This window comes from Danio rerio, chromosome 6, assembly GCF_052040795.2.
Source record: "Danio rerio strain M-AB ecotype USA chromosome 6, GRCz13ab, whole genome shotgun sequence".
NCBI classification, from domain to species: Eukaryota; Metazoa; Chordata; class Actinopteri; order Cypriniformes; family Danionidae; genus Danio; species Danio rerio.
In genome coordinates, this window is record NC_141026.1 from 30,521,422 (window position 1) to 30,540,152 (window position 18,731).

At 36.4% G+C, this 18,731-nt stretch overlaps 2 protein-coding genes across 13 annotated transcripts in view; one reads left to right on the forward strand and one right to left on the reverse strand.

The window, feature by feature from the left end:
- The window catches only part of bcl6aa (BCL6 transcription repressor aa), a 39,336-nt gene extending 37,285 nt beyond the window's left edge, over positions 1-2,051 (reverse strand). For both annotated transcript variants that reach the window (XM_087255287.1, XM_087255286.1), the window contains exon 1: positions 535-2,051. In XM_087255287.1, the coding sequence (XP_087111413.1) occupies positions 535-562 (28 nt within the window). In that variant the 5' untranslated portion in view covers positions 563-2,051. The remainder of the gene's footprint in view (positions 1-534) is intronic.
- Positions 1-18,731, forward strand: part of lpp (LIM domain containing preferred translocation partner in lipoma) — a 482,039-nt gene that overhangs the window by 49,929 nt on the left and 413,379 nt on the right. The gene's annotated exons all lie outside the window — the stretch shown is intronic.

The following is an 18,731-nucleotide window of genomic DNA, read 5'->3' on the forward strand; positions in this document are numbered from 1 at the left end:
GTTGGCTTTCAACGTATAGGCAAAAACTGCTTCAACTAGTTCAATTGAACAGGAAGAAACTTCTACAGGTAAACTAGCAGTCATGACTTTTGAGGCTTTGAAGAGTTTTACTAAAGTGACCAGATAGTACAACCGTTTTATAACTAACTTTTGATCAGACATCTGGCATTGCTAAATTTCAACCAATGAATAATCAATACAAGTGCATTACCAGTACAAGAGGACCCCCCCCCCCCCACTTCCCCATCCCCTCAAAAAACTGCACTTTCACCTGTAAAAAGGATGATTTTGAACCTTGACCTCTCTTGTGCTTCAGTGTTGGTTCCCTGAGTGTGTCAAATAAGGAAATTGCTCTGTTGGCATCTCTTTCGTTTTCTTCCCAATTAATGTGTTTGCTTTTTTATTATTATTAATCTCCTTTGGACTGCTTTACTGCAACCCCAGCAGAAAAAATGAACTCAGCGCTACTGCTGCCGGGAGTGTGGGGTCATGAAGGAGGCTAAGAAAGGAGGTAGTAAAAGAGAAAACTCTCACCGTGTTTCTGCTGCAGAGAGTGGGGCATTCTGGGAGATGAGGGATTTCTCAGTGGAAGCGGCGAGGAAACCCCAGCTTCACCACGTCTCAGATTCTGGGACACCTTTGGTCAGTCCAAAAGTTGCCAACGGGAGGCAGAAGTCTTTTTTCTTTTAACAGTCTCAGAATTGAAATGTCGGTGATGCCTTGGGGCAAGCGGAGGACATCCGGAGTTCAATGAGAGAAAGAAAAGTGGAACAGATTGTGACAGCTCTTCAGTGCAACACGAGAGGGTCGGCGGCAGTGGAGCTTGGGTTGGCAGGAAAGCTGGCACACGGCGGAGGGGCTCAGAGCTGAGCGAGCACGCTGGCAGATGTTGAAGATGTCTGGCTGGATTGGGGAAGGCTTAGTGGGTGCCGATTCCCGTCCTCTCTTCCTTCTTCCTTCTCCCAGGCAGTCGGCGACCCCCAGAATATCCCGGCAAGCTGGAGCTGTCCCTGGTTGGATGCGTTTGCGAGTGAGTGTGTGGAGGAGGATAGGCGTAGCAGAGATCTGAAGCGAGTCGACTGAGCGTGCTCAGCGTTACAGAAGAGGTCCACAGGGCATCAGTGGCACTGTAAGCTGATAGGCCAACTGTGATCTAGCGTACATTGTTTGGTGTGCGCTTACTTGGTCCACTTTCCTTGAATGCTAAAATGATGGGGCGTGCTTCATTTTTTGTGTGTGTGCGTGGAGGGGGAACCCTACAGATTAAGATATCCTCGTAATCCCAGTCCTCTTTTGCACTCTTTCTCTCTCTCCCTCCGAGGTGCAATCTAAAATCTCATTGAGTCACATGAACTCTAAACCTTGCGTTATTCCCATTAATATGGAGCAGCTCTTGGGCTTCAGGCCATCTGCCAGATTACAGTTTTTCATATACAGCTGTGACACATTGTTGTATAAACTGAGGTTTTATACAACAAACATTCCAGTGTCCTCTAGCATTAATCTACCTAAGCTCATCTCAATCCACCGAACTGGATATTGCTCTTTATAACTCGTCTAGCAATGGAAGCCGGTATTACATCATTGCAGATGTCACAATTTTCCCCCCTGTTATTCACGACAAGCATCTTGACCACATGGGATTAGCAATTGAATTGAATCTGTACAACACATTAACAGGATCGTTCACGTAAAACTTAACTTCTCTTTATAAGTTTGTGACGGTATGATAGCTTTGGATACAATTATCTCGGTTTTACGATATCAAGGTTTTGTGTTTACAGTTCTAAAATAAGTTCTTTTTAAATGTCTTAGTAAACAACAACACATTTGTCCCTATTAATCACAATATACAGGATTTCTTTTGATATTTTTTTTCAATTTACAATTTACATTTATAATATTTTGCAACAGTAAACATTTAAGGCTCAATATACAAAAAACAAAATCATTGTCTTCTGCTAGCTTCAATAAAAACACAGATTTCTTTACAACACATAAAAAATACATAAACCACCTTTACACATACCTTAGGAACGATATAATAGAAACTATTTGACTTTTTCAAACCTTGACTTTTTCAAACCATGGTAAACCTTGACATGCCTAGCTGGCATACAAGTAATTTAAAATCCAGAATCTGAGCGTTCAAAAACTCTAAATACTGAGAAAATTAGGTTTTGATATATTATTTACAGTAGTACATTTAAAATGTGGAACATGATCATGTTTCTTCATGGAACATGATCTTTGTTTAATAGTCTAAAAATCTATAATTTTGACCCGTACAATGTACATTAAGGTGTTTCCAAGTGATTTTCTTTTGTTTGTGCAGCACAATAAATTAGATTTTATTTAATATAAACTTTTCAGTTTTTGGCTACATTGTTGTCATTTAAACTTAGGCTGTGTTAACCACGTGCAAAGCCTTGTAATTAGTAGTGGTGCAAGTGTGATTGGTAAAATTAAGGCCTCGTTTATACTAATATGTTTTCGTTTTAAAAAGCATAAGTTTTGCTACGCTTATGCCTTCCATCCACACTACCCTGGAGTTTTCAAGCCTGGAAAACTGATCTTTTTGAAAATGCTGAAGAGACCGTTTTCATTTTAAAACGCTGCTGCTCCGTCTCAGTGTGGATGGGGAAAATGGAGACATCTGAAAATGGAGGTGTGGCTTATTTGTTCTTGCATCCTTTCCTCAAGTTTAGACTTAGCAAGTTTGATATGGAAAACAAACTGCCAAGGACACGTCGTGTAAATCTTCAAAAGGAACAGTGTATAGGCTACTTTAAAAACCTCATTCACATCACCCTGGCTACGTTGTTTCACTATCTTAAAAATAAATTGAAAACATGATATAACATTTTGATATTCACAACTTAACAGACACCAAAAATGTTGAGACGTCATGCTACATATTTGTATGACCGTCATCTTCACTGTATGCATATTCATAACAAAATGGAGCCTCCAATAACATAACTGCCTTATTTTAATTTTCAGGGAAAAATACGAAACATACTGTTTCTTTTGCTTAATATCAGTTTTAATAATCAATAATGGCCATTATAAAATAAGTTTATACATTATAGATAAAAAAAGGCAAGCATTCCGTCAAATGTGCAGAATCAAGGCCCAATTTATATTCTGCGTCAAGCGCACACGTATGCCACGGTGCGGCCAGCACGTGGATGCATAGCCCTCGCTGAAGTCCCCCTCTCAAAAAATGTAACTACACGTTGCAACGATGCGTAGTGCAAGCTCTGTGATTGGGCAGCTTGGTAGCGATGAAGAGTATGGGCGGGACTGAGAGCCGCGCCAGCCCGATTGAGCGATGTTTACAAGTGCGGAGTCCCGTGAAGGAGCTCCGGGTGGAAAGTTTTGTTTTGCATTTACCTTATGGTTAAAGTTGTTGCTTGTTCGCCGGTTTCTGCCTCAAAATGAGCGAGTTAGGATCACTTAGGAAGCGTTCAGAAAAAACAAAACACCAGCGAAGAAACTCGACACAGAGGAACATAAACACCTAACTGCCAGTTTGTGTTTTGGAAGTGGTATTGCAGAGCAACAGAAACAGCGCACATTTAGGCGGATTTATCACTCTAATGACTGATTCCTGTAACTACTCATTGTGAGAGCCCCTATAGCAGGGGTGGGCAAACTTGGTCCTGGAGGGCCGGTGTCCTGCAGAGTTTAGCTCTAACTCTAATCAAACACATCTGCTTATAGTGATCTTGAAGACACTGATTAGCATGCATGTTCAGGTGTGTTTGATTAGTTTTGGAGCTAAACTATGCAGGACACTGGCCCTTCAGAGTGTACATGGTCCACTTTTTCTGGGCTTTTTGGGTGACACATTATGTTCATAGCCTCCTATTAGGGCTGCTCGATAATGGAAGAAATCATAATCACGATTATTTTGGTCATAATTGTAATCACGATTATTCACAACGTTTATCTGTTGGAAGTCAAAATTATTCGCACTCCTGTGAATTTATATATATATATATATATATATATATATATATATATATATATATATATATATATATATATAATTAGTTCACGATTATTCACAACGATTATCTGTTGGAAGTCAAAATTATTCGCACTCCTGTGAATTTATATATATATATATATATATATATATATATATATATATATATATATATATATATATATATATATATATAATTAGTTCTCAAATGATGTTTAACAAAAAAATTCTTCACAGTATTTGCTATAATATTTTTTCTTCTGGAGAAAGGCTTATTTGTTTTATTTAGGCTAGTATAAAAGCAGGTTTAAATATTTTGAAACCTATTTTAATAGCTCAATATTATTAGTCCCCTTAAGCAATATATGTAATTTCGAATATCTGCAGAAGAAACTACTGTTATACAATGACTTACCTAATACACTAATTAAACCTTTAAATGTCACTTTAAGCTGAATACTAGAATCTTGAAAATGTGTAGTAAAGTATTATGTACTGTTATCATGGCAAATATAAAAGAAATCAGTTATTAGAAATGAGTTATTAAATCTTTTATGTTTAAACTGTGCTTTAGCATCTTCACTGTAAGAAAAAAACTTTGGCCACAAAAGTCCTTCAGTCAAGAGCAGTGAGGGAGTTTCTCCATTTGTTGTTTGATTAATAATAAAAAAGTCGGCAGAGGAATATTGCGCTCTGACACAAATGTGAGTGTATTTGGCCATTAAAGCGCTCACATTAAGATGACATTAGATGTGTGTGCACTGCTCGTCTCCAAGCCTGTCCAACAGCATGTGCTCTTTTGCGTTTTTAAAAATATGAATGATTCGAACTGATGCGCATAGTAGATGCTTTTAGTCATTTTCACGTAAAACTGAGCTTTGCAGAGAGAAAAATGTGTACTACTGGAAAGGGCCTGGTATATGATGCAATAATAGTTTCATTTCGATTAATGGTTTTTCATAATTGTTAGAAGCCAAAATCGAAATCAAAACCGGATTTTCGATTAATTGCACAGCCCTACCTCCAATAGAAAATTTGGGGACTGTTTGCAATTGAATACAACACATTAACTAGATAGTTCACTTAAACAATATGTGTATATGACATTTTTTTTTACCCTCAAGTATTGGAAAGCAGTATGACTTTCTTTTGATTGTGCAGCACAAAAGCAGTTTTTCGAAGGAGAGACCCTGCTGCTCTTTCTTCTATATGAAAGTTTCCGTGCTTGGATGGCCGAGGTATATGTAGCACTTTATTAGCTTTAACTCAGCACAATAGGAACTATCATTGACATGAGTGCATATTGATTGGTTGGTGACCACAATTTGTAATAAATCTGTGTAAGCACACAGTTTATTTACTCAGTAAAAAAAAAAAAAAAACTCAATGAAGATGGAAAACAGTACTAGATTTATCATTAAATTCAACTGCTCCAGAACGCAGCAGCACGAGTGGTCTTCAATGAACCTAAACGAGCACATGTCACTCCGCTGCTAGTGCGTTTGCACTGGCTGCCAGTTGCTGCTTGCATCAAATTCAAAGCTCTGATGTTTGCCTACAAAGTGACTTCTGGCCTTGCTCCTTCTTATCTGCTCTCACTTCTGCAGATCTATGTGCCCTCCAGAAACTTGCGTTCTGTGAATGAACATCGCCTCGTGGTTCCATCCCAAAGAGGGAAGAAATCACTTACGCTCACGCTCGCGCTCGATCTGCCCAGTTGGTGGAATGAACTCCCTAACTGCATCAGAACAGCAGTCACTCGCTATTTTCAAGAAACGACTAAAAACTCAACTATTTAGTCTCCACTTCACTTCCTAATCTGCAATTGCCTCTCTGGATATCACACTAACTGTACCCAAAAAAAAAAAGTACTAATACTTTCCTTCTTAGACTTTACAGACCTGAAACTTGCCTATAGCACTTATTCATTGTTGCTCTTATAGTTGTGTAAGTTGCTTCCTTGTCCTCATTTGTAAGTCGCTTTGGATAAAAGCGTCTGCTAAATGACTAAATGTAAATGTAAATCATTGTCCAGGCACTTCTTTGTCCTCCAGATGTTGAATGCTGCAACTAAATTACAGAGACTTTGGTAATCTTAAAGAAGCTTAAGTGCTGAAGAAACTTTTTCTCACTTCTTAAAATTTTGGCTGAAGTACCCAGCATTTTTACACCTTTGGAGCTGGGAATGATTTAAGTAATATAATGCCATTTGTTGGAAGTAAATTAGCTTTTTTTTTTTTTTTACTTTTCAGTTTTTGGCAACATTGTTGTCATGTAATCTTAGCTTCTGTACTTGTTGCTACCTGGTGCAAAGCCCCTAATGCTACTTACTAGGGGTGCAAGTAAATTAGGATAATTAGGAGGGGATTTATTTTGGGGAAGAGTGCTCTGAGGACTAATTCCTGATTTTGAGAGCCCCATATGGGGCATATGTGGGCCACTTTTTACAGGGCGTTTTGGGTGACACATTATTTTCACAGCAGGGTGTCCTCTGGATCAGTGGAAAAGTCCTAAAATGGCTTAAATTTTAAAGACTAAATTTTAGGTATTAAAAAGTCTTAAATTCACTGAAATATTGTGTTGTCTTAAATTATTTTAAACAGGTCTTAATTTTGCTTCGTCCAAGTAATGCTACCATCAAATCCACAACAATACATCTCAATAAAACCCTATTTTTTCCTATTTAAGTTTTTTATTGCAAAGAGATACAATTCACAAAAGCTGTTAGACATTTTTTTTTTACAGTAAATACCCCAAATTAAATGCCTTAATCGGAAAAAAAAAATAAAAAATTGCACAATTTCTCATAATACCAGGCCATTAGAAAAAATACTTAACCCTGCACAAGTCTAAAGTTTTATGCGTAATGGTCTATAAGGGTCTTAAAAAGTCTTCATTTTGACTTGATGAAACCTGCAGAAACCCTGCATAGCCTCCCATAGACAATCTGTTGACTGTCTCACATGAACTATTAGAATATTAACTATTATTACTATTATTATTATAAGCATTATTTGAAAGCTCAAAATAATCAGATATATTTATACCCTGCCTGCTAAACATGTGATTTCTGGGGTAAGAGGGGTTGTTTCTCTCCCTGCGTCATGTCAGGTAAACAGCAGTCAGTGACAGAGATAGACATGAATGAAGCAGAGATTCAGTTTGAGTCAAAATACCTAGTAAGGTTATTTGTTGTATCTGTTGTGGAGTTATTTAAACCTTTCTGCAACTATGAGTTACACACAAATGCTGTTACAAAGTTCACAGTACACTTACACACGTATAACTTTGCTCTGTTTTTGCACATGTACTTGCAGAAAATGTGACTGGATACAAATTAATATACACTACTGTATGAATATCCATTACGCTACTGTACAAAATAACATTCACAAACCGGGACTCCTGTTGCGTGTTTGAAGCATTCTTGTATATAAGTTAGCTATACTGACACAGCTGTGGTGATTCCAGCAGTCATGGAGTAGTGTTTTTACTGTCTTTTCTTTATTACAAACATGCACAGTTTTAAAAACGTTTTAAACTTGTAAAACTCATTATTGATGTGCGGCTGATCACAGAGAGTTGGAGCAGATCTTTTAATCTCAGTTTTTCGTTCTGTGCACGTTTATACACATTACTACCGAGACATGTTAATATGCTCCTGTCTATCAATATGGTGGGCGGGGAAATCAGCACTCCATATGTGAAGGTGTGGTGGGCTTCAAAATCACTGGGATTTAGATCCTATTTTGACATCAGGAAATTTAAATTTATTTGTTGTGTTTATATCATTCCAATATGAATTTGGACACACTATACCTACACACAGTTCTGTTTAAACAGCTTCCAAAAGTGGATTTTGCATTACAGGTACCCTTTAAGCAGAGAGAATACTAATACTGTAATGTATGGTATCTAAATCTGTCAAACACACATTAAGCAGATCATTTTATTAGTCTTTTTGCTGTGTTTTAAGAGCTTTAGGGTTTTAAACAATCTGTATTTTTAAAGCACTATGGAAATAAAAATGACATCAAAGGTACTTGAAAGTTACAAACAGATGTGTTGGAGCAGGCTTGGAACTGAAGTAAAACTAAAGCAGTTCAACCAGAAGAAGGGTTGAGGCTCACATGAGTTCAGTAACCAAGTTACTTAGTCAATAGGGTCCAATATAATAAAAATGTTTTTTATTTTTAATTTTTTTTGCCTGACAGCCCCTGTTTCCCATCACTTTCATTAATTTTATAGAGAAAAGCAGCTTGACAAAATTATGACAGGAGTTTCATTTTTGGATTAAATATACATGTAATGTCACTCTTCCAAAATATTAAAGTCATTGACCTTTAAGTACTGCTGCAAAACAAAAGGCCATCATTCTCTGTCAGGGGTCTGTAAATCCACTGGGGGTCTCTAAAGAGAGACTAGGGAGTCCATGGAGAATATAGGCTTTGTGCATGCATGCATGCATGTATATGTATGTACATGATTAACAAAACCTCTTAATATATGTATGCAATTTTTAAAGGGTGTTAAATTTACTTGATAAGGATATTTATACACAGAGGAAAGCTCTGCTGCTATTATAGCAGGGAGACCTTGCCATTATACTCTTTCTTTTTTCTGTTTCAATGAAAAAAGTGGACTAAATTGACCAACATATTCTTCAGGCTGTTGTAAACACACTGTTAAAGTGGTCTTCCCCATTGCAAACATTACTATCAGTAAAGCACATACCAATATCAATCAGTTTGGTTACATAGACAGCGATATTTCAATTTTAATATGATTAAGACAATACTCTGATTAAGAGTAAACAGTGATTTTTGATTAATTTAATCAGACTACCGTCATAATTGAATCAAACAGCAATTGACTTAAGAGTATGTCGATTTTAGTTGCATTATTGAAGTGCAGAACAGACATGTAAAATCATAATCAAACTTTTCCATTGTGTAGGATTTTTACCCCATTTTGCGACAAGATACATCTATACAGGCTATTTGACACTATTCTCTGCACCTACCGAGTCAGTGAAAGACCACAAACACCTGCATCATGAAATGCGGAGGTTTTATCCTCATACGTTGTGTGGTTTCAAAAATCATCAAAACAACACTCTTCCAGCAGTTCATACTTGCATCCAATATCTCGTTTGTCATGGGGGGCATGCATGAAATGTTCTTGAATGTAAGTGAAAGTGCCAAACTGCAGTTAAAGTCGACAAATTAGAAATGAAACTTAACAGGAAATGTAGATATCATGGTGACGCAATGACGTTAATCGAATTATGTGCTATGAAATTTAAAACAGGATCATGAAAGGAACATTCAAAAGCAACTCATGTAAATACCTTAATCATATTCTTGTCTTATTCAGATTAAGGCAAATAATTCAATTTCTGATGTCCATGCAAACATAGTCAATGCTAACAAAGCAAACTCATCAAAAACATACACTGACAATTAATGAGCGAATAATCACTTTATCCCATGTTTAATAAAATAGCATTGAAAGCAGTCTTATTCCACAACTATTGACTTTTTTCTCTCTTACCAACCTTGTGTGTGTACTATACTTCAACTGAACTAAGTAAGGCAAGTGCTAAAGCAAACTATTACTCTGTATATAATGTAGCAATTTATTATTCTTAATAAACTTAGTGTGTTTTTTATACACTATTGTGCCATTAAACACTATTGCCTTTGCATTTGTATATTTAGCAGATGTTTTGTCCAGTCAACTTTCATTTCTATACTTCATAAGTTCATGCTCATCTAAAACCAATAACCTTGGCATTGATAGCACCATGCTCTACTAAAAAGCATCTAATCTAAAAGTGTCTTATAAGCATTTAATTTGGCCTATTTGTTTGAACCATATGTCTGTTTGATATTGAGAAAAAGATAAGTTGGATGATGCTCATGTCAGACGTCACGCATTTACTTTAGGAGCTTACAAGTATGACAGCACATGTGGCTTTGTCCTGTCCTGCTGTCATTGAAAGATTCTCTATGGCTGCACGCTAATAGAAGCTCATAACGGTTTAATATCGGAGGTTGAAAGTTCAGTTGATGTAAAAAAAAAATAAAAAATGTCTTCAGTGCTTAAGGCATTAGAAAACCTGGCTTGTGTCAAAATGTGTTCTGACAGCTGCCTGTCTCTCTTACATACCCTTGATTTTGCAGATGATAAATTTTTAAATGAGAATGTAGGAAATTTATTCACATTTTGCGAAAATGCATTTTTCTAGACATCTTTTTTTGCATAAATGGGTTAGTTATTCAGCACTGAATGGATTTTGTGTGTATAAATTTTATGTACGCATGCCTTGTATTAACATGAACGATTGACCTATTTTTTTTTTTTTTTTTTTGATTGACTCTGACTGAATATTACATCAAATAATTATATATGTATAATGAACATAGTGTGTATGTGGGTGTTCTGCTGTATTTTTTTTTTAAATATGTCAATCTAAGAGGCTTTGAAGTTTCATATAATCTTATGAATAGATTGTTCCCCTGTTGAGGAAATTGGCACACATACTTGCAATGTTTTCAGGAAAATCTAGATTTCTATATCACTCTTTAAGGGAAAATCATTAAAATTGACCTTCACTTTTAACTTTGACTTATCATGACTTCTAAGGTTGTGCTAATATATATATATATATATATATATATATATATATATATATATATATATATATATATATATATATATATATATATACAGCTCACTTTGAAGCTCTCATTGCTTGCCTTGTTAGGTTAACACCTTGTTAGATTACAAATCGTTTCCTGGTATAGTTTCCACGTGTTCCGACCCTTGCTTTGTTTTATCGTTTAGACTGTCTGCTGCTGCGTGTACTGACCATTTGCCTGTTACCTGACGACGTCTTCAGATTGCCTTGTTTGTACACATTTGCGCCTGTCGTTTGCCTAATCTGCCCACAAATCTAAATAAAACCTGCATAAGGATCCTTACTCTGTTGTCCCTCATCTCCCTCTGTGGTTACAGAAGACTCAACCAGAAAGCATGGATACATTGGTTTTAATGTGAATGTTCTCCAGTGATCTATGAGGGTTAGATTGCTGATGATCATAACAAACACAGTTGGAAGCCATTAAATGCAGAAAATTTATTCAACAGTTACCACCCAGTTCTATAAAGCTCTGGAAATGTAGTGATTTAATATTATTATTACTATTATATTATTATTAATATTATTATCAATTATTTACACAGACACCAACAATGTGACAATAATGTGAGAGAATCAGAGTAAGGACTTAATCAGTAAGATATTTACATGGCACAAGCAAACATCTTCACTAATATTTGCTGCGGCTGCTATTAAATTGACGTTATTTCTCTATAATTGTCACAATTGGGTTCAGGTGAGAGGCAGATCCACGTGCATTATAAGGTTTATTGGATGAAATACTGGACATACCTAAGCATAGCTGAAGTGCATGGTAATGACAGAGTTTCAAACATCTCATGTAAATCCCGTGTGTAAAATCCCAGCCAATTTGAACATGCCACAGACTCTGACAGTAGGCAAGGGAACATTAATATTTATGCTGGAAGCAGCATTTGATTGGCCACATATATATTCTTTATTTTATAATCATAACATAGCTTTTGATATTATTTTCAATATATGTGAGATTCTTATTTTAGGCATTAACTCTGGGGTGAGTGAGTGCAACAGAATCTTATTTGTTTAGAACTTGCAAAATTCTGGAAAGACATATTATAAATTTATCCAGCCATACCCCTGGATAAACTTAACTTTAACTTAATTTAATTGACACACATTTTCAGCACATTTCCAATTTCAACTTGTTTAAATTGTGTTATTTCAACTTATTTGAATTATATAATGTCAGCTTATTTTGGGTAAATAAAGCCCTTTCTCTTTAGAAACCAATTCGTTTCATATCACTTAATTTGGACAGCAATGGAATTTATGTAGTTATTGCAATTCAAACTGCAATTGTTTTAAAAACGCATAATAAGTTAGATGAGACTAATCTCAGTACAAGGTTTAGCATAATTACAGTTCATTGAGCAATGTACCAAACAAATATAATTGGATGAACAACAATTGTCTTCTATTATATTCAGACATAACCGAAGTATTACTTATTGGGCCAAAATCTTGTACACAGCAGATCTCACAACTTGTCCTGCAATTAGAGGGATACAATGTTACTATTAGTTTTACTGTAAAAGATCTAGGTGTTGTATTAGATGGCAACTTGAAAACCATATCTCTCGTGTAAAAAAGTAGCATTTCTTCATCTCAGAAATATCACTAAGCTAAGAAGCATGCTGTCTGTCAGATGCAGAAAAGTTAGTTCAAGCTAGTTCAAGTTCATCTTTTATGATCACTAGATTGGATTACTGTAATGCTCAGTTTGCTGGTTGCCCGACATCCTCTATTAATAACTTTAGTTAGTGCAAAATGTAGCAGTGGGTGTTTTTACCAGGTCAAAAAAATATGATCATATCACCCTAATTTTATCTTCTGTACACTTGCTGCATGTTAAGTTCCATATTAATTATAAAATATTTCTTCTTACATATAAAGATTTAAATAGTCTAGCTCCTGTTTATCTAACCAACCTTCTATCTCATTACAATCCAACCCGCTCTTTAAGATCTTAGAACTCAGGCTTAAGCACACGCTCTCAGCTCAAAACTATAGATTAAAAACCTTTTCTTTTCAGTAAAGCATAGACGCAATGCATCCCATAACTAAGATGTGTAAGTGTGCTCCATGCAGGGGAGTTGGCTTGACAAACCACCTGTAGGACACACTCTTCCTGTCTTAATGCACACATACAGTTACAGTAATACACTTTATTGTACAAATAGCGATCACCTATATACTATATAACTGCAGGTTAACTATGGTTGTATCTAATAACTTTAACTGTTTAAGTTATTAGTAATAAAAAATCCCTTTCATTGGCAAAGTCATTGAAAAAGTTGTTTTTAACCAGGTTAACAAGTTCTTAAACTTCAGGGGGTGTTTAGACAATTTTCAATCTGGTTTCAGAGCACATCACAGTACAGAGAGCGCTCTTATAAAGATAATCAATGATATACGCCTAAATACAGATTCAGGTAAAATAACAGTGCTGGTATTGTTGGATCTCAGTGCTGCATTTGACACTGTCGATCACAGCATACTTCTGGATAGGCTGGAAAACTGGGCTGGGCTATCTGGCACGGTCCTCAAATGGTTTAGATCTTACCTTGAAGGTAGAGGTTACCATGTCAGTATAGGTGACCATAGGTCGAGGTGAACACCCATGACGTATGGAGTCCCACAAGGCTCGATTCTGGCACCTCTCCTGTTCAACCTTTATATGCTCCCTCTAAGCCAAATAATGAGAAAGAACCAAATCTCCTACCACAGCTATGCTGATGACACTCAGATCTACCTAGCCTTACTGCCTAATGACTACAGCCCCATTGACACCCTCTGCCAATGCTTTGATGAAATGAGTAATTGGATGTGCCAAAACTTTCTTCAGTTAAACAAAGAGAAAACTGAAATGGTTGTGTTTGGAAACAAAGATGAGGTTCTCAAGGTAAATGCGTACCTTGGCACTAAAGGTCAAACGACAAAAAATAAGGTCAAGAATCTTGGTGTGACGCTGGAGACAGATCTGAGTTTCAACAGTCATGTCAAAGCAGTCAGTAAATCAGCATACTATCATCTCAAAAACATAGCAAGAATCAGATGCTTTGTTTCTAGTGAAGATTTAGAAAAACTTGTTCATGCTTTTATCAGCAGCAGGGTGGATTACTGTAATGGACTCCTCACTGGTCTTCCTAAAAAGACAGTCAGACAGTTGCAGCTCATCCAGAACGCTGCAGCCAGAATTCTAACCAGAACCAGAAAATCAGAGCACATCACACCTGTCCTCAGGTCTTTACACTGGCTGCCAGTTACATTCAAAATAGATTTTAAAGTATTATTACTGGTCTATAAATCACTAAATGGCCTAGGACCTAAATACATCACAGATATGCTCACTGAATACAAACCTAACAGATCACTCAGATCTTTAGGATCATATAAACTAGAAGTTCCAAGAGTTCAGTCAAAGCAGGGTGAATCGGCTTTTAGCCACTATGCCCCTCGCTGCTGGAATCAGCTTCCAGAAATGATCAGATGTGCTCCAACATTAGGCACATTCAAATCAAGACTGAAAACACATCTGTTTAGCTGTGCCTTTACTGAATGAGCACTGTGCTGCGTCCGACAGATTGCACTATCATGTTTTTCTCTTCTTCTTCATTTTTTTATATCACATTTTACCTGTTTTTATGTTTTGTTTTGTTTTTACGCATTTTTATTATTTGTTTTTATTTTTATTTTACTTGTTTCTTTTATTCTTGTTTATGTAAAGCACTTTGAATTGCCATTGTGTATGAAATGTGCTATATAAATAATCTTGCCTTGCCTTGCCTAATTACCTACTAGTTAATTAGTTAAAGATATTACTAACTAATAGATTTAGAAACTAATAATCTTAACTATTCTGATTTAGATTTTAATGCAATAATGTGCACCGTTTGTAAAGTAGCTTCGAAATAATAATTATTGTGAGAAGCAGAATGCAAATAAACATCAATTGCATTGAATATAATTGATATTTAAGCTGACAACACCCAAAGCATGCGTGCTACTCTTCTGCAAGGTGGTAACCTCAAAACTCAAAGCATTACATGCAACTCCTATAAATCTTTAAACTAAGTTTTAACTTTAAAACTAACTTTTTCTGAACTTAAAACACCAAAGATTACTTTTGTTTTTAATTTCCCCCCTCTTAATTCAATCCCACGCAAAAGCATGTTGGAAAGAACATATACACTAACCAGGTAGTTACACTAAAACAATTCCTTCATGTTGTCCCAACACAAAACAAGTAAGTTAACTCAATGTTTTACAAATACAAGTTGATTGAACATAAAACAAGTTTATTGTCTTTCAAGAGTTATTGATGATTGATAACTTAGCTGATGATTGATAAAGCATGTTTGGCATCCTATCCTGGGAGAGAGGCCTGAGCTCAAAATATCCTCGAGCTTGGGGCTCCCTCCCGTTTGAATGGTGAGAGGGGAGTTTGAGCTCAGGTAGGTATTAAGAACTCCCCTGCTTGTGAACGTGTTAGGAATAGCTGATATATAGCTGGCTAAGAGTTGTCTCAAGATGCTACTTTGGATTAGTCAATTCATTTATGTTGTATGTCTTTGGACGGTGGGAGGAAACCAGAAAACCTGGAGAAAACCCACACGAGCACGGGGAAAACATGCAAACTCTGCACAGAAACGCCGACCGGCCCGGTGAGGGGTCGAACCAGTGGCACTCTTGCTGTGAGGCAACAGTGCTAACCACTGGGCCGCCATGCCGCCTTATTAGGATAAGGGGAGGAGTAGGGTTTAGAAGGGGGCACTCTTTAAGACGAAGATGACTGAAGTGGAAAACTCTGGTTATTTATAGTGAGTCAGTATTCACCTGATTGGCACAATTGTGCAGAGCTGATGCAGGACCAGCCGTGATCAATCATAAGCACGTGATCCACTCAAAATTTGTTTATAAATTAACTGCACAGAGAAATTACAAGAATTGTTTGGTTTCAGACCATTTTAAATAAGTAGTACAAACTAGCAGCATCAATATATACATTTTTTTATTAGATAAAAGTTGCCCAAACTCAATTCTAGATGGCCTGGGTATTACAAATTTTAGCTCCAACACCTGGCAGGATGGTTTTAGTATACATAGCAATATTATTACTTGCTTTAGGTGTGTCTAATTGGTATTGGAGCTCTGCAGAACACAGGCACTAGTTTGATGGGACCCCTAGTTTAATGTGTATATTTTATGTATGTATGTACAGTATACGTTTGTAGTGAGGCAGCAGACGTGTGTTTGTAATGAGATTTTTTGCATTTACCTAAGCCACATACCTTCTATATATGTCAGAGAACAATTTAAGCAGTGCATCATTTGGCATAAGATAAATAAGAGCCCTTCAACCCTCATGACACATTACTCTCACCCCATAAGGTAAAATCTTTAGCGGAATTAGGTGATAGATATGAGCATTTCAGAATGAACCACAGCTTTGAACGCCTATAGGAAAGGGGAAAAAGTACTTCCAAAATAAAAGTTTCTAAAAAAGTGGACAATCACAATTATGCTGCAATAAAAGTCCCTGGCAGTTGGTAATGGATGAAATGATTGGATGAAATGAGCTTTGCATGTGAAAACAAACGACTTTCTTTAGCAGAGAGATGGTGAACAAAGACAAGAGCAGTGGTTTTGATCTGCTCCTGATAAAGTTGTTTGCTTGTATCCTCCTTTTTCCACATGCACGGCTGAGTGACTTGTGCAGTTCTTTCAATTCCGAGGTGTCTCATTATAAACACCATCTTTTAAATATTTTATCTCCCTATATAGATGCTGTGTGTGCACGCTGCACATCTAGAGACACTAATTAGTGCTGTCATAAACACTCCCACATGCCTGGGTGTTCACTTCACATCACACAGGGCGAGTGGGCGGAGCTCCTCCCTCCAGTCTCCAGTCTCAGACACAAGCTTGGCAGACTGGGTTACCAATGACCTTTATCAAATCATCGGGTAATGACTTTGTCAGTTTACAGTAATGGGACTTTGCTTCAACTTTGTAGATGAACTGCTATTGTGACACTGTGTAATGTGGTTAAATACGATTTGGACCAATCATAGGACTGATATTATGTGGCTCTAAAGTGTTTTGTTCAACTAACAAATCATAAAGTACAGTTGGTAGATTTACATAAGTTAAATTTAACTTGGAAGCCACCTTTTATCTAGTAATGCATTCACTTTCCAACAATAGAATGAAAACAGATTAATAGTTTTGCTTATAAGGCAAGAGTAACATCATTCAAAATTTTAAAGGCTTTTTATTTGTGTGAACTTGAACACAGCAGGATTTTGTGCTTCTGTTTAAATTGGTGATCCAGAGTGTATTTTAAGGCTTGAGTGTGTTTATAGGATGCAAAGCAATGTGTAAAAAATCAAGTTATTTTTTTATATTTATCTTATTGATGTACTCACTACTACTTACTTGATTATATACTGCTACTCAGCATACATAAAAACGACTGTCATATTTCCTAGTTCCTCTAAAAAGCTTGCCCTTAAAAAGCTCTGATTGGTGAATTGGTGAATCTGAATTGGCTCCTTGTCACAAGGTAAATTGTCACACTTCTTATAGCACCTGCTGTGCTGTTGTATAAATACTGTCAGTCAGAGTAGCTGTTAGCTATATCAGTTTAAGCCTGAATCAGACAGAAAACACAGTTGAACCTCATTTCAGCTCTCTAAAATAAAATCTAACAAGTGTCTTCCACATATATTTGGGCTATAAGCATGTGTAAGTAATATAAAAAGATTCACTGATCTTTGCGAGTTAGTTATTTGACATGTAGAACGCAGAGAAAGCATCCGCATAAAATGACGCTGGTGTTTACAGGGGTTTGATGGATAAATATAAAATATGTCCTTATTACAACATACCATTGCATGTAATTGATCAATTTTAACAAATAAAAATACTTACAGGTTGTGGCTCACAATCCACAGCTTCATCTATTCTGGTTGGAGCTACTCCTTCTTTGAGGAGTATTTAGCTGAATCCAGCACTGAACTGGGAGAGATTCTGGAAGCAGTCCTATGTCAAATGCTAGCTATATCTTTTTTTCTCTGGAATATAATTAAAATTAAACTGTAAGCACTTCTCTCTTTGTGTCCTGTCCTTTGGAAACCCAAATAAAGAAACAGAACAAGCTGTGTGGAAAAGCAGCGTTTGGACAGCATTTTCGATTTTTCTGCTATAAAATTACAGCGCCTCTGGCCATGCCTCTTCTCTGCATGGGGTATATGCGCGTGGTCTCACTAGCCTGGATATATATATATTTTTTTGGTCCCCAAACTTTGTTCACTGCAGGCTTTGCTAAGCTAATTCTGTAAAAGCCAATGTCTCCCTTTGCATTGAACTTTGAGCGCATTACATTCAGAGATTGTTTATGTTCACACAGCTACAATTAAAATATAACATTTACAAGTTATAATAAAGCATTTATTAAACATTAGCAAGTAGCCTATTCCTCATGTATGCATTGACAACATTAACTGACATTAGTAAGCAGTTTATTAATATAGCATAGAAAATGCTGTATTTTTTTCTTCCATGTGTAGTTCCAGCCTGATCTCATGAGGAAACATTTTACGTTTTGCCAGTTTAGTGGCTATTTCAATCATACAAAAATGTACGATTTTAAAAAGGAGGCGTGGCACCTAACCTCAACCATCATTGGGTAAAAAGCAAATCGTACTAAATTGTATGAATTAGATTGTACGAATTCATCCGAATTAGCCGCTAAATCAAAAAGTTACGCGTTGCTGTGAAATTGCGTTGGTAGTTCACCCTAATGAAAATGATCTTATTGTTTACTGTACCTCGTGTTCTTTTTCTGTTGAAAACTATTTTGAAGAATGTTTTTTGACTGTGGAAGTCAATGGGTCTCAGCTATCAGCAATTTTTAAAATGTCTTCTTTTTGTTCAACTGAAGAAAGGAACTCAGTCACACTTTACTTTAATGTACAGTTAAAGCTCTTAACAAACTGTTAACTTAGACCTTTAGTTCAGCTACTACTA